At 43.0% G+C, this 16,692-nt stretch overlaps 1 protein-coding gene across 1 annotated transcript in view; it reads right to left on the reverse strand.

Moving 5' to 3' along the window:
- Window positions 1-234: 234 nt before the first annotated feature.
- LOC137322954 (interleukin-18 receptor accessory protein-like) overlaps window positions 235-16,692 on the reverse strand; it is a 74,516-nt gene continuing 58,058 nt past the window's right edge. The window contains exons 9-11 of the mRNA XM_067986213.1: window positions 14,667-14,816; window positions 13,363-13,539; window positions 235-1,936 (exon numbers count right to left, since the gene is read on the reverse strand). Coding sequence (XP_067842314.1) covers window positions 1,578-1,936; window positions 13,363-13,539; window positions 14,667-14,816 — 686 coding nt within the window. The 3' untranslated portion in view covers window positions 235-1,577. The remainder of the gene's footprint in view (window positions 1,937-13,362; window positions 13,540-14,666; window positions 14,817-16,692) is intronic.

The raw sequence follows: 16,692 nt of genomic DNA on the forward strand, positions 1-16,692 counted from the left end.
TAGATATTTTCTCACCCGTGGTGCTGGTCATTTCCATAAGCAATCTGAGCATCTTATGTTCATTGTGTCTGTACTGCCTGATGTCTAACTTTACAATAGCATAACCAGGGGTGTAACTGTAGAACTCCCATGGTGATCTGAACTGAATACTGCATCTTTCACATGTTTCCTCCCATGCGCTTCTCAAATCTTTTCAAAATTGGACTCAAACATTTGGTAAAACGAGGCCAGATACGAATTGTTAAGCTGCTTTATTTCACAGACAACAAGTGAACATACAGAGTAACAGTAAAAGCAAATTCCACTTACTTAGCTCAGTTTTTGCCTCAAAAGAATGGGAAAAAGTAATAAACTATACACCTTGTCTCTTTCGTATTAGCCGTAGCTCAATGGTAGCATTCTTGCCTCTGAGTCAGAAGGTTGTGAGTTCAAGTCTCGCTCCAGAGACTTGGCCACAAAATCTAGGCTGACACTTCAGTGTAGTATTGAGAGATTGCTGCACTGTAGGAGGTGCCATCTTTTGGATGAGACGTTAAACCGAGGCCCCATCTGCTCTCTCACGTGGACGTAAAAGATCCCATGGCACTATTTCGAAGAAGAGCAGGGGAGATCTCCCCGGTATCATGGCTAATATTTATCAACCAACAGTGCTAAAAAAACAATTATCTGGCACGTTGCAGTTTGTGGGACCTTGCTGGGCACAATTTGGCTGCCCCATTTCCTACATTATAACAGTGACTACAGTTTAAAAGTATTTAATTGGCTGGGACATCCTGAGGTCATGAAAGGTGCTAGTTCTTTATTTTTCTTTCTTTCATGGGCTGACTTACTTGTTTTTGGCATTACCTTTCTTTCAAATGACTTCTGGTGACAAAAATTGACCTCCTGCATTTTTAGCTTCCAGGTTCAGGTCAAGGACTGTGTCTCACAGACCTGTGTTCAAAACCTCACTGCACTGTGTCCCATTTCTCTCGCTTAATCCTGGAAGCAGAGGGGTGGTGTCCCTGACACCTTCCCAGGTAAGGATTCACCAGCGTGCCTGTCAACCAAACTGTCTACATATCCTCCGTGGACACCTCATGCTCGTGCCAGCATGAATAGAATCCTGCTCACCATAAAGGATGTGAATATTTGTTTGGCCACCCAAGACAAAGCGATGAACTGCTTAACATCCCTGGTCATTCAAGTTCACCTGGCTTTAATGGACATTCTCCAATGCCTGCAGCCTATGGCTCTTCTTTTTAAACCTGAATGAATTCACTTTGTTTTAAAACACAAAGCTTAAACAAAATTGAACCCGAAAATCCTTACTGTGAAGAAAAAAATGATCAAAAATTCTGAAACGTGACAGTAAAATTAGAATTAATGCAGGAGCAAACTAATACTGTGTATAAAATCTTTCACTTATTACAAGCTAAATACATTGCAGTACCTCCATCTATAATCTGTGCTTTATAGAATGAGAACAGGACTGAGTTTGTGATTTCCATATACTTTTGACCAGAAAATATATTGCACAGAACATAATTAAATGGATAAATAGCGGAAATATAATAGTTACAATACTAGTTTGTCCATTAGACTGCAGCTTTTAGCAGAAGCCCCTGCTTCTCACATAACTCATTCTTCTTCACTGGCATATAGTACCTGAGCATCTTCCAGAATTTTGAGGATGGGGGAGAAGACTTGGTTCCTTTCCACGTTATCTCTGGCAGCACTGTGATGGCCTTTTTAACATTGTGTGGAAGGTCAGTCACATCAGGCAGAGATCTGAATTTTATCAAAATCACCTTGGTTTTGAAATTATCAAGCATGCTGTCGACTCCTGTCTGCAGCTCAAAGATCCTCGATCCAGTCGGTGCAATGTAATTTGGGCTGAGGACAATTATTACTCTCCTGCTTCTCTTTATACATGAAATAACATCTTCTGTGTAAACTGGACAACGAAATAGAACAATTATATGTGACTATTTCCTGTATGACTAGTGGTTTATATAGTTTACATCATTGTTTGAGCACTGAATGCACAAACTCATGTTCTCATTATGTCCAGTCTTCAACTGTAGGGACACAGTTAAATTCTGGGGGAGTCCACTAAACTGAGAGTCTGTATAATCCTCAAAATTATTCCAATTTATAAGTTATGTTTATGTGTACGAAAGAAGAAGGTAACTGTACAGTTTACTTTTACAGTTTCTATTTTTTTTAAATTGAAGAACCAAGGTGAAGGAGAAACTGTTTCCAGTGGCAGCAGAGTTGGTAACCAGAGGATACAGATTTAAGGTAATTGGCAAAAGAACCAGAGGCGACATGAGGAGGAATTATTTTTACACAACGAGTTGTTATGATCTGGAACGCACTGCCTGAAAGGGTGGTGGAAGCGGATTCAATAATAACTTTCAAAAAGTAATTGGATAAATACTTGAAGGGGAACAATTTGCAGGACTATGCGGAAAGAGCAGGGGAGTGGGACTGATTGGATAGCTCTTTCAAAGAGCCAGCACAGGCATGACAGGCCGAATGGCCTTCTTCTGTGCTGATATCAGTCCATGATTCTATTATTCTAAGGTTACAATTCAGGTTTTCTCCCAACTTATTTCATTCATGTTCACAGCAAACTGCAGTTTCCATAAGTGATCTACAATTTTCAATTTTAGATGTGCCATGAATAGGAATAACATCCCTCAGGACTAATAATTACCCTTCTACTGGAATAATTTACATCAGAAGTAACAGGGGTTGCCACCTTGCACTTGTTCTCTCCAATAGGTGGAAAAATACCACACTGTCAGACTATATTGTTCAGGCTAAGACTGCAGGACAAATTTATTACAAAATTAAATATACACAGAAGAAAAAGAAAGCCTCACAAAATTAGTAGTACCAACACTTATAAAAACAAGAGGGAATTAAGTCAGTCTTCAATAATTTAAAAATATCTTCTCCAGACCAGATTTTAATTTGTACTGCCTAGCGGGAACTGGGTGATAGCAGCCTAAAATCATAGCGCTGCACTTATTGCCCTGTTTTAACTCTGATCCCACCTGCTGCCATTTTGCCCAGGGCTTTCACAAGGTCAGCCCAGGCACCTGCCTGAAGCAGGCGGGAGCCTCATTACAGTGTGCAAACTGGGGTCGTATGAAGTATAGAGGACCCCAATTCTAATTTTGAGGTACAAATAGGCAGAATGGTGCATTTGTGAGTGGCCTAAAGGGACCGCTGGAGGTCGTTCAGAAAAAGGCCTAGGATATATTTTTTTTTGGTGGGTGGGTCCAGGAGGAACAAGCCAATCTGAGGCTCCCCCTCCCCCTGAGATTGCATCACCCGCTTTCCCTGCCACCCCACCTCCACTCCCAGGCTCTGACTTCCAACCGACTCTTCTGCCTTCCCTAAACGCCCTTGCAGTGAGGTGCCCATTTGGGACCTACAGCTCACTGGCAGAATGTAAATGAGGCCTTGGCCTCTAAATGGCTCAGACCTCCTGCCAGGAAGAATAGGCAGGCCCGCCACCTTCTGTTCTTTGCCAGTAGTGAAAATCGTTCCTCATGTTTCTTTTTAAGATCTACAGTTTATTGGACTGTGTAACTGCAGGACTTCTTAATACAACGTAGGATCAGCAGGCTTCCAGTTTCCCCTACAGATCCCAGGCTTGTCTTTGACATGAACAAAACTGGATTGAAGAAGCAGCCAACAGTCTGCAGAATATATCCCTGCGTGAGAGACCTCTGATGTTGGAATTGTTGATTAAATCAGAAAAGCGGACAACTTTTACAGTCAGCCTGCTCTTTCTCAATAGGCCAGTAATTATAATATTCTTTATTTCCAGCACCCAAATGGATGTGGTTGTGGACTGCAGCCTAATCGCTATTTGGTAAGACATTTACTTTTGAAACAGCTTTTGCAATTTCTGTCTGGCATGAAAAATAAAAGAATCAAAAGTTACACCAAAACAGAGAGAGTTAATGGTCTGGAATTCGCTGCAATGGCATTATTGGTGATGAATACCATAAGTTAGACTGTTGTTCTCCCTGATTGTCCAGTGGTGAACTTAACGCCACAATTTTCTGGAAAAATAATTAGAATATGCAGCAGTGAGCATAGCATCGGATTGGGAGTGGCACAGCCAATGGCCAAAGTAAAAATCCAATGCCATGTGATGCTACTCAGGCCTGGAAGTGTTTAAAATAGATGTTTGAAGATTGAACTGATAGCAGAAAACAAGAGCAAATTCAAATAATAGAGCTGATTCACTTTAAGGACTATTTTTATATCTGTCTGGTTAGTTCATTAAATGGAACAGTGACCCCACCCTTCCCATTGAGGTTGTATGAACAACACAGAAACCAGAGGCTTTTAGTCTTCAGTTGCTCAAGCAGTCTGTAATCCCAGAAATATTTCTGATATACCACTTGGATAGTAATAGGCTGTAAATGGTCACATTTTGATCAATAACAACCACATTCACAATGCATAGGAGTAATGATCTGAATTACATATAAAAAAGTCACATTTGGATGATAATTTAAGGCTAGGGACTAGCATTCTACTCCCGCCAGATATATAGAATTCCTGTAGCTTTGCATTTTGCACCATTGACCCTAAACACTGTTAGAACTGTACTACTGAATAATTTAAAAGATGCACCTATTGAGGACAACACAATTATTTCTTAATTTAAACAGTAAACTATGATTCTTGTAATTGCACCAAACATATTGAGCCCCTCCAGCGCCATTCTGTAATGGTCTAAGCAGCGATCACAATGCTGTTAATTCAGCAAACTCGATCTCGCCATTGATTTTAATGGAAGTGGACGGAGCTGTGATAATTAGCTGTTCAGCTTTTTTGGCGAGGGTCCCTGTGGAGCAGCGTAAATGTCCCAGGAAATAATGGCGTAAGTCACTCACACCATAATTTCCTGGAATTTCTGCACCATAATAATGGCGTACGGTGTAGTAATAGTGCAAGTTTTCAGCAAATTCCGGCCCAATGTGTTAAATGACCTGCAAACAGTTAAATAGAAAAGGACATAAAAGGTCAGTGCTGGCGGGGGTTTCACGATTGGTAGATTTGCTGTGTTTTCCTTGCATTTCATGTTTTAATTCCTTATCTGCTGCATCTGCAGTTTTCTCCACTTTTTTTCTTTATTTCTCATGCTCTTATGAACAGGACGTCTTCTTTGTTCCTCCCCCACTATTTGTACATTCTGTTCTCCTTACTATATATCTGCATTACCTTGATGATGATCTTTGATATCACCTACCGATTTTCTATTCAGTAGTTTGCAGGTCATTTAACACATTGGGGTAAATTTTAACCCGGAGCTGGGAAGAGGGCAGGGGTGGGTGAATTCCTGGCAGGAAACCCGGAAGTACGGATCCAGGAAGCAGAAGCCAGCAGGTAAGTCTTAGATTGGGGGGTCAGTCATGTGGGGGAGGGTCGGGGGTCATCGGGCTGTCGGGGTCATGGGGGACTGCGAGTCATTGGGGAGGGTGGGGGGTCATCAGGGGGGTCGGTCATCGGGGAAGTCATCGGGGGGTTGGGAGTCAGTCACCGGGGGAAGTCATCAGGGGGGGGGTCGGGAATCATTAGGGTCGGGGAGGGGTCAGAGATCACGGGGGGGTCGGATATCGTGGGGGGGTGTCAGAGATTGTTGGGAGGCGGGGGTCGGAGATCGCGTGTGTGGGATCGCTGCAGGTAGGCTTGTTTGGCCTGGAGAAAGCACTCCTGCTCCTCCGGGCCCACAAGCTGTGCAGTAAAGGGCAATTACCTGCTGATCCGGGCCTTCTCGCCTCCTCTCATGTAGCATGAAGCAGAAGGCCAGGGAATCCCAGCCCCCAGGAGTTAAAAATAAAAAAGCTGTAAAAATGGAGGCCCGCAGCCTCCTTAAACGCTTTCACTGACCGCCTCCTGAGAGTGGGTTGGTCGCCCGCCCCTCGACCTGCCTCCGTTAAAACCAGAAGTGGGCGGGTTGGAGGTGAGTTGGGGTCAGGTTTTAGTTTCTTTCACAATTTTTACCTTCCCACCTGCCCCCAACCCATCCGTTCGTGGGGTTAAAATTTAGGCCTTTGTATTTCTCTCTTCGATTGGTTCATTAGTTGGATCTCTTTCCCCTTTCCTCATCCTATTTTTCTCCATTGTTCCAACCGTACTAAAATGCCTGTTTATCTCTCAGTCTGATGCAGGGGATGCAAATTGGACCAAGTGAGGGGCAACAAAAAATAGGAAATGCAGGAGGAACTATTTTACTAAAAGGGTGCCGAGTAAATGGAACTGGCCTGGGTGGTGGAACAAGAAACCTTAATGGATTTCAAGAAGGAACTAGATAGGTTCTTGTCAACAAATGGGATACAGGATTATTAGAATTACACCAAGGGAATACTGTGGATAGGTGGGCTAGATGGACTGAAGATCTTGTCCTGCCTGAAACTGTTACTACGTTACTCAAAGTGTCATAACCTGTCTTTTCTGTTTGTAAATCCTGACTGACCTGCTGTGTATTTCCAGCATTTTCTGTTTTTATTTCAGATTTCCAGCACTTGCAGGTTTTTCTTTTATATTTTGCTTATGTTTAAAACATGCGTGATAGTGTTCCCGGTGGTATTGTAACCACATTTTAGGAATTAGTAGCTAAATCTTCCAAATAAAATTAGCAATGATTAGAAACTGAATTGTTCTCACTTTGAAATCCAAAATTTTGAGTTCAAATTCATTTAATTTGAAGGTGTTTATAGCCACTATAAGAGTGCAGCCAGCTGCAGATGTCCTGGTCTCTCTCTGTCGGCTGTACTTCACAATGTAAGCATGCCCAGAAAGTAGGAACAAAATCATAAATCATAAATCCATGAAAATTCTTCAGTTCTACTTCAGGATTAAGCCAGTGGTTTATTGTTTCTGTATTAACAGCAGAGTGCAACATGCCTACAGAGACCAATTCCCCACTCCAGAATAGCAGCTTGTGAAGTTCACTGTTCCAAAACAGGATGTGATGGTCAAGTGCAAATTAAAAGCACTTTAAAATGGCTGTCATGGAGGAAACACTCATCTCAGCTCTTTGGTATGAGTTGAAATTCTTGCCCATGAATTAAAAGTCTAGCCGAACCCACCAACCAGACATATACATTTTATTTTATAAATATATGCACTATTTAACGTAATGGGCTGTATGTTTTTGGTACAAAAACTGTAGCACATAGTTTAACATGTTTAAAATGTTGTATATTTTAAAACGTATATGTATATAAATGATTAAAAGTGATTCCACAGACTTCTCTAAATATTAGACCTTTGTCAAATCTCTTACATTTATGTGTAAAATGGCTTTTAACTTTAATTCACACAAATAGGAACAGGAAGTACGAGTAAAAGTAAACTAGTAAACAGAACTACACCGTGCTATCTAAAACCCATAATCTACCATAGTCACTGACACTATATATAACTGTATATTCGATGACTATAGATCAGACATGTTAAGGGTCTAAGGCTAAGCCTTGATACTGCTAAATGAGGTTTTTAAGATACTATAGACAATTTTAAGCTGCTTTTAGATCATTTTTATGCCGTATTAGTATTGCCAGCTAGCAGCTTGCCAGATTTGCTAAAGCAATAGCTGAGAAATCCCAGTGAAAAACAAATCTTTCAAGTTTACTTTAGAATAAAAGAGAAAAGGAAAAGCTGCAAATGCTGGAAACCTGAAATAAGAAGAGGAAATGCAATACGTAACAGGACAGTCAACATCAGTAAAGAGAAAAGATAGGTTATTGACATTTTGGGTGTGTAACCCTTAGTTTACTTTGGAGTTACAGTTGTCTGAGACCTCAGGAGCCCATGGCACTAGCATGACATGAAGCCAATATAAAAGCAGCTTTATATTTAAGTAGGGGGGGTGGGAGATCAGTATTTAAAACAGACCCAAAATGGGGCCTAAAACGGGCGCAGTGTAGAGGCCCGCACCGGATCGTTGCAGGAGATCGGGCCACTGCTAAATTGTTCGGAGCCTTTTTTAGACAGCCCTGGCCTCGTCTGAAATAACGCAAGCCTCATTTTAATATTTTGCTTCTGTACATCTTTCAGACTCAAACTTCTAAATTTGTTTGCCCTAGTCAGAGGTTGTGATGTGCCAGCTTCGACTGGAATTTCCAGGTCTTGAGCAGCCTAACCAGCATTCCTTAAAGGGACCGCAGGAGGTTTCTCAAAAAGTGCCTCAAAACTTCCAAATTTTTGTTTTTTGGATAGTCAGAAGGATCAGGAGTGCTCCTCCTACCTCCACAATACAACTGCGGGCCGCTACCAGCTAACTCTCTCCTGATCAGCTCGCCCCCTCCCCCTCCTGGACTTACGTCTGGGCCAGGGCGTGAGGCCAAAATCCTCGACAAGCAAGCTGCATCAGGGCTCACCTGATGAGGGCCGAGGATAAATTTACTTTGGTCCTCAGGTCTCTACATTCAATTGTGCCGTCGCTGCGCTCCTCCAGAAACGTACCTAGTTTGGGGCGCTACTGCATTTAGGCCCCAAAGTCAACTAAGCAGACACAGTAGTCATCCAGCACTCCACAGTGGAGCTAGAAAGACAATTAAAAACCTATTGTGATGACCCCAGCCTGAATTTTAATAGCAGATGCAACATCTGCCAAATGCCTTTCGACTCCAAACATTCATTTACTACCGGTATAGCAACAGAAAGAGGGAGAAAGCATGCCTTCAGGTGGTAAGAAATAAAGCTTCTTTAACAGTGGAGCTTGTTTAGTTTGGATTCCTGAAGACTGGCAGAAGATCTGGGTCTACGAGATAAGGGAGCCAGATTCAGCACTCGAAATGCAGGGAGCTGGTATTCTGGAATCTGAACTGAACAAGCCCCAGTATAAAAGTATCTTTATTTCTCAGGACCTGAAGTCAGGCTCTCTCCCTCAATGGCTATGCAGGTAGTTAAAGAATGTGCACTGTTATCTGCTATAATGAGATTTTTTTTATTCGTTCATGGGATGTGGACGTCGCTGGCAAGGTCAATATTTATTGCCCATCCCTAATTGACCTTGAGAAGGTGGTGGTGAGCCGCCTTCTTGAACCGCTGCAGTTTGTGTGGTGACCCACAGTGCTGTTAGGAAGTGAGTTCCAGGATTTTGACCCAGCGACGATGAAGGAACGGCGATATATTTCCAAGTCAGGATGGTGTGCGACTTGGTGGGGAACGTGCAGGTGGTGCTGTTCCCATGTGCCTGCTACTCTTGTCCTTCTAAGTGGTAGAGCTTGTGGGTTTGGGAGGTGCTGTTGAAGAAGCCTTGGCGAGTTGCTGCTGTGCTTCCTGTAGATGGTACACACTGCAGCCACAGTGTGCCGGTGGTGGATTGAGTGAATGTTTAGGGTGGTGGATGGGGTGCCAATCAAGCGGGCTGCTTTGTCCTGGATGGTGTCGAGCTTCTTGAGTGTGGTTGGAGCTGCACTCATCCAGGCAAGTGGAAAATATTCCATCACACTCCTGACTTGTGCCTTGTAGATGAGGGAAAGACTTTGGGGAGGCAGGAGGTGAGTCACTCGCCTCAGAATACCCAGCCTCTGATCTGCTCTTGTAGCCATAGTATTTATGTGGCTGGTCCAGTTAAGTTTCTGGTCAATGGTGACCCCCAGGATGTTGATGGTGGGGGATTTGGCGATGGTAAAGCAGTTGAATGTCAAGGGGAGGTGTTTAGACTCTCTCTTGTTGGAGATGGTCATTGCCTGGCACTTGTCTGGCACGAATGTTACTTGCCACTTATCAGCCCAAGCCTGGATGTTGTCCAGATCTTGCTGCACGTGGGCACAGACCGCTTCATTATCTGAGGGGTTGCGAATGGAACTGAACACTGTGCAATCATCAGCGAACATCCCCATATCTGACCTTATGATGGAGAGAAGGTCATTGATGAAGCAGCTGAAGATGGTTGGGCCTAGGACACTGCCCTGAGGAATTCCTGCAACAATGTCCTGGGGCTGAAATGATTGGCCTTCAACAACCACTACCATCTTCCTTTGTGCTCGGTATGATTCCAGATACTGGAGAGTTTTCCCCCTGACTCCCATTGACTTCAATTTTACTAGATTTCCTTGAAACCCTACTCGGTCAAATGCTGCTTTGATGTCAAGGGCAGTCACTCTCACCTCATTTCTGAAATTCCGCTCTTTTGTCCACATTTGGACCAAGGCTGTAATGAGGTCTGGAGCCGAGTGGTCCTGGCGGAACCCAAACTGAGCATCGGTGAGCAGGTTATTGGTGAGTAAGTGCCGCTTGATAGCACTGTCAACAACACCTTCCATCACTTTGCTGATGATTGAGAATCGACTGATGGGGCAGTAATTGGCCGGATTGGATTTGTCCTGCTTTTTGTGAACAGGACATACCTGGGCAATTTTCCACTTTGTCGGGTAAATGCCAGTGTTTGTAGCTGTATTGGAACAGCTTGGCTAGAGGTGTGGCTAGTTCTGGAGGACAATTCTTCAGCACTACAGCCGGGATGTTGTCAGGGCCCATAGCCTTTGCTGTATCCAGTGCACTCAGCCGTTTCTTGATATCACGTGGAGTGTATCGAATTGGCTGAAGACTGGCTTCTGGGATGGTGGAGATCTCGGGAGGAGGCTGAGATGGATCATCCACTCGGCACTTCTGGCTGAAGATGGTTGCAAACACTTCAGCCTTGTCTTTTGCACTCATGTGCTGGGCTCTGCCATCATTGGAGATGGGGATGTTCACGGAGTCTCCTCCTCCCGTTAGTTGTTTAATTGTCCACCATCATTCATGACTGGATGTGGCAGGACTGCAGAGCTTTGATCTGATCCGTTGGTTGTGGGATCGCTTAGCTCTGTCTATAGCATGCTGCTTCTGCTGATTAGCATGCATGTAGTCCTGTGTTGTAGCTTCACCAGGTTTGCACCTCATTTTTAGGTACGCCTGGTGCTGCTCCTGGCATGCTCTTCTACACTCCTCATTGAACCATGGTAGATCCCCTGGCTTGTTGGTAATGGTAGAGTGAGGGATATGCTGGGCCATGAGGTTATAGATTGTGGTGGAATACAATTCTGCTGTTGCTGATAAGAACATAAGAACATAAGAAATTGGAGCAGGAGTAGGCCAATCAGCCCCTCGAGCCTGCTCCGCCATTCAATATGATCATGGCTGATCTGATCCTAACCTCAAATCTAAATTCATGTCCAATTTCCTGCCCGCTTCCCGTAACCCCTAATTCCCTTTACTTCTAGGAAACTGTCTATTTCTGTTTTAAATTTATTTAATGATGTAGCTTCCACAGCTTCCTGGGGCAGCAAATTCCACAGAACTACTACCCTCTGAGTGAAGAAGTTTCTCATCTCAATTTTGAAAGAGCAGCTCCTTATTCTAAGATTATGCCCCCTAGTTCTAGTTTCACCCATCCTTGGGAACATCCTTACCACATCCACCCGATCAAGCCCCTTCACAATCTTATATGTTTCAATAAGATCGCCTGTCATTCTTCTGAACTCCAATGAGTAGAGTCCCAATCTACTCAACCTCTCCTCATATGTCCACCCCCTCATCCCCGGGATTAACTGAGTGAACCGTCTTTGTACTGCCTCGAGAGCAAGTATGTCTTTTCTTAAGTATGGAGACCAAAACTGTATGCAGTATTCCAGGTGCGGTCTCACCAATACCTTATATAACTGCAGCAATACCTCCCTGTTTTTATATTCTATCCCCCTAGCAATAAAAGCCAACATTCCGTTGGCCTTCTTGATCACCTGCTGCACCTGCGTACTAACTTTTTGATTTTCTTGCACTAGGACTCCCAGATCCCTTTGTTCTGCAGTACTTTCCAGTTTCTCACCATTAAGATAATAACTTGCTCTCTGATTTTTCCTGCCAAAGTGCATAACCTCACATTTTCCAATATTGTATTGCATCTGCCAAATCTCTGCCCACTCACCCAGCCTGTCTATATCCCCTTGTAGGTTTTTTATGTCCTCCTCACTCTCTACTTTCCCTCCTATCTTTGTATCATCTGCAAACTTTGATATGTTACATATGCTCACAGCGCCTCATGGAAGCCCAGTTTTGAGCTGCTAGATCTATACTGAATCTATCCCATTTAGTGATAGTGCCACACAATACGTTGGACAGTGTCCTCAGTGTGAAGGCGGGACTTCGTCTCCACGAGGACTGTGCAGTGGTCACTCCTACCAATACTGTCATGGACAGATGCATCTGCGCCAGTTAGATTGGTAAGGACGAGATCAAGTAGGTTTTTCCCTCGTGTTGGTTCGCTCACCACCTGCTGCAGGCCCAGTCTGGCAGCTAAGTCCTTCAGAACTCGGCCAGCTCGGTGAGCAGTGGTGCTACTGAGCCACTTTTGGTGATAGACATTGAAGTCCCCCACCCAGAGTACATTCTGTGCCCTTGCTACCCTCAGTGCTTCCTCCATGTGGTGCTCAACATGGAGGAGGACTGATTCATCAGCTGAGAGAGGGTGATAGGTGGTAATCAGCAGGAGGTTTCCTTGCCCAGGTTTGACCTGATGCCATGAGATATCATGGGGTCCAGAATCAATGTTGAGGACTCCCAGGGCCACTCCCTCCTGACTGTATATCACTGTACCGCCACCTCTGGTGGGTCTGTCCTGCCGGTGGGAAAGGACATACCCAGGGATTGTGATGGAGGAGTTGGCTGAAAGGTATGATTCTGTGTGATTACCTGGTTGCACCACATGGTTCAATATGAAATGTAGTATTTTAATTTTATTTGGTGCATTTTACTAAAGCTTTGCATAGCTATATGAATAGTGGATCAGTTCTGGCATAGTATGTGATCTCTATATTGATTGCTATGTTGTATCAGTGTCTTAATAAACTGCTTTTATTTTACTCAATCATGGCATGAATTCATCTGAATTTGGTATCAGAAAAGGGGTCCGAGTGATTATGGCCATAAAGCTGTGGGGACCCATGGTAAACTATAACAATCTAAAAGCTTACCTGACGGAAATATTCATATGTTATTTATTCTTCATTGCACAGTGCAGTACTAACTTGTAGTGCGCAAGTAGGGAAGTGAATTTTCTACCAGGGTTTTAGAGGTTGATACGTTTGTAGAATTCCAAAACATTTCACCCTTTGGAGCTGTTGGACGTGTGGAGATCTCGAAATTTCTGATTTTCATTATATTTGTATGGCAGGGTAAGTAGTGTAGAAATGAAGGAGAATGTGAGGGTATCATTGGATCTGCTCGGGTCGACAATTTCCCTACTTTAGTTTTATAATAGTAAAGAGGCACTCCTGTTACAATCCCCTCAATATACGCAGTGTTAAAATAAATACAGTGCAAATGAGAACAAAATAAACAAATACAAAGAGCACTCACCTCCCCCAGGCAGTACATCCCTCTCAAAGAGGCACAGCTTATATCCATGCTGCTTCTCTAACACGGATGGAAGAAGCTCCAGAGCAAACCTCTCCTCTGTAAGGACATTACTCTCATCATCCTCTCCCAAAGAAGAAGTATTTGCATACGAAACAAAGGCATCAAATTCCTTCCCATCTGGTCACAAGCAATCAGTGGTGGTGGGGCAGAGAGAAAAGAGTAAAAAGTAAGGAGGTTACTGTCTCTGAGCTATTTTGGATGCATTCAAAAGTTTTATGTTACAAACAGAAAATAAAGTAAATTCGGATTAAATTATTTTTTTAAAAAATCACATTTGCAATTTTAGACCTATTAGGGTGAAACTGGATATGGGCAGAGATGTAAACCAGGCGGTACCGCATTGGTCACCTGTTATATATTCTGCTCGACATTCAATTCCATTCACTTCAATGGGTCTGAATATCAGGCGCGTCGTACAACGGTAGGCAAATGCAATTCCGCCTGTTTGCGGCCCCACCCATGTCCAATTTCACCTCCTTAGTGCGCAAAAACAAGGTCTAGGGTTTTTTCTTTGTCCCCTTCCTATCAGTTACGAGCACATAATTAGATGCAAGGGGTCCCAATTTGTCCACGTGTGAATTAATGCAATTTGAAGAAATTCATATTTAAATTTTATTCTAATTATTTGAGGCTGCACATTCACCCTATCCCTCGCTGTTTGAAGACTTGCCCAAAGAGGCTTAAAGGCAGATATCTTCTATTAAGGAAAGCCATCCTTCATTCTTTATCAAAACTTTCTTCATTATTTTTTTCAATCTTCACTCAATTGCTGGATTCTCATTTTGTCAGAGCTTTAAGCCTGCTTCTTTTTCCCATATATTACCCAATGAATATTTAAAACACAAACCATAAGCCCAAATGTTATAAAAGGACAAGGATAATTAATAAAATCCTTATGGTAAAATTTGGAGAAATACAAGTAGCACATCACCATCATATTGAGGTACAAAAGATATCGAACGAAAAATGATTCAAAAATTATATTCTATAAATTTCTCAAATATTATAAAATTCATTTGAAGAAATGTAGGAACCTAAATTTTTTAATTAATGATATGTTTGGAATAAACTAAAACAAAATATAATAGAGCCAGAATACTATGGCCCTAAAGGATTATTGGTCTGTTTATTTGTGAAGAGATTAGAAAATATGATTTACAATTAAGAAATGCCACCATATTTATGACTACACCCATGAGGAGGTGAATTCTATAAATATTTTGTAACCCCAGAATTGATCTCACCTCCAATGGTTTCATCCTTCGAGAAATAGTGTCGGTAAAGTAGAACAATTTCAATCCAAAATGTATAGACTCCAACACATCCACAAACAATTGTCACAAAAATTAGTGATGTAGATATGGTTATCACTTTTATTTGAAAGATATTGGACTCTGAAAGAGTAACATCAGATCGGAAGAATATAAATATAAATATGTTCTGAACAAACATTTTATTCAGTCTTCACATTTGAGTGCATCTCGTTATTATACGTCAGCTTTCTCAAACGGATGAGTGAAAGCTAAAATCGGACCAAAGACAGAGTTTTTCTTCATACAGAGTGATTAATCTTCTGGGAAATGTTGTGGAAACAAAAATCTTCAAGACGTTTAGCATAACTGGTCGCTGTATGAGCTACGGCTTTCCTCAGTCATATTTTTCTTATATCATGTGAACCTCACATAACCAACTGTCTGTACCTTCATTATGGAATTGGTTTTATATATATAACTGTATTAAACAAAGAACACTTATTTTCCATCACCTTATTTTTTATCCCTCCTCCATGCTTCCTGTCCTGAAGGTGTTGACTAATGGTGGGGAAAATTTTATTGGGAGGCAGTAGAGAACACCGACATAGAATGGATAGTGAGTGTCAATGGTTATTTGACCATAGGAGCTACATTTGTTCGTATGCATTTTAACAGTAAACTCTGCTAGATAATGATCAGGAGCTAGCCAATTTTTCTCTTTATTCCAGGTATGCTGAAGTCAATGATAGCACCCTCACTCGAACCACAGTTAAACCAGGTGATTCAGCACAGATCAGAGATTGAACCTAGAACTTTCTTTGTCTGTATGGCTCAGTGCCATACCACACAGTGGGGGCAAAATGGGTCCGTTTACTGCCCGTCTTGTAGGCACTATGCTGACATCTAAGCCCCAAAAATGGCTTCTGAGATACGTGCACACACTTCCGACATGAAGTGCGCAGGACGCCACCTTGGTAAAGGGGTTTGGGCGTGCGCACCTAACAACTATTGGCAGCATATAGAGGAGGGATGATGCGAATCAGTGTGCAACACTGTTTTGAAGCAGCCAGTGATATTTTGGAACTCCACACTCTACACTCCAGTCTTAACCTCGCATAGAACTAGTGTGCAACCTCGCCCTCTGGCGAGCTGGCACCTGTGGTATCTGTTCCCCCCGCCCTGGCTCCTGTGCACTTGTGCCCAGTGTCTCACCATGTGCAGATCCCCCCTCTATCCTAACCTCTAAACTATGCGCAGTGTCAGTCTCTGAGCTGGTGGCTGCGAGTGTAAGATCAAGTGAAGGTGTGTCTTAATCATCACTGTAATCTTCCTCTGACTGGACAGGTTCCAGTTCTTGGATATCTGAAATGACCATAAGACCATAAGAGATAGGAGCAGAAATAGGCCATTTGGCCCCTCGAGCCTGCTCCGCCATTCAATTAGATCATGATCAACTCCACTTTCCCGCCTTTTCTCCATATCCTTTGACTCCCTTGCTGATCAAAAATTTGTCTAACTCAGCCTTGAATGTATTCAATGACTCAGCCTCCACAGCTTTTTGGGGTAAAGAAGTCCAAAGATTCACGATCCTCTGGGAGAAGAAATTCCTCCTCATTTCCATCTTAAACGGGCGACCCCTTAGGGACACAGGTTGAGTTGTAGTGTGGGGAGAGGAGAAAGTAAGAAGTGCGTGCTTACACCATTTGCAGCATGTGAGTCAGAAAAGATTGTGGGATGAGGGAGAAGTGGGAAGTGAGAAGAAGGATTAGGTATGCAGAGACCCTCATCATCGATCCCTCCGGCTTCAGCCTCAGCCATGGCCCTTCCAATGATGGCTAGCACTGTCTCCTCCATGGGAGTTAGGACGTGTAGGCGTGCCTGTCCTCCCCCAGTTCTTCCTTGCTGCCTACATTCTCCTGCAAGAAAGAGGGAAGTGTGCCAGTGAGTGTCCTGCAAGGTATTTGGGCGATGTGACTGTCATGGTTGAATAGCTACCAGTGTGTGTGACCTGTGAGTT

Source organism: Heptranchias perlo, chromosome 6 (genome assembly GCF_035084215.1).
Source record: "Heptranchias perlo isolate sHepPer1 chromosome 6, sHepPer1.hap1, whole genome shotgun sequence".
NCBI classification, from domain to species: Eukaryota; Metazoa; Chordata; class Chondrichthyes; order Hexanchiformes; family Hexanchidae; genus Heptranchias; species Heptranchias perlo.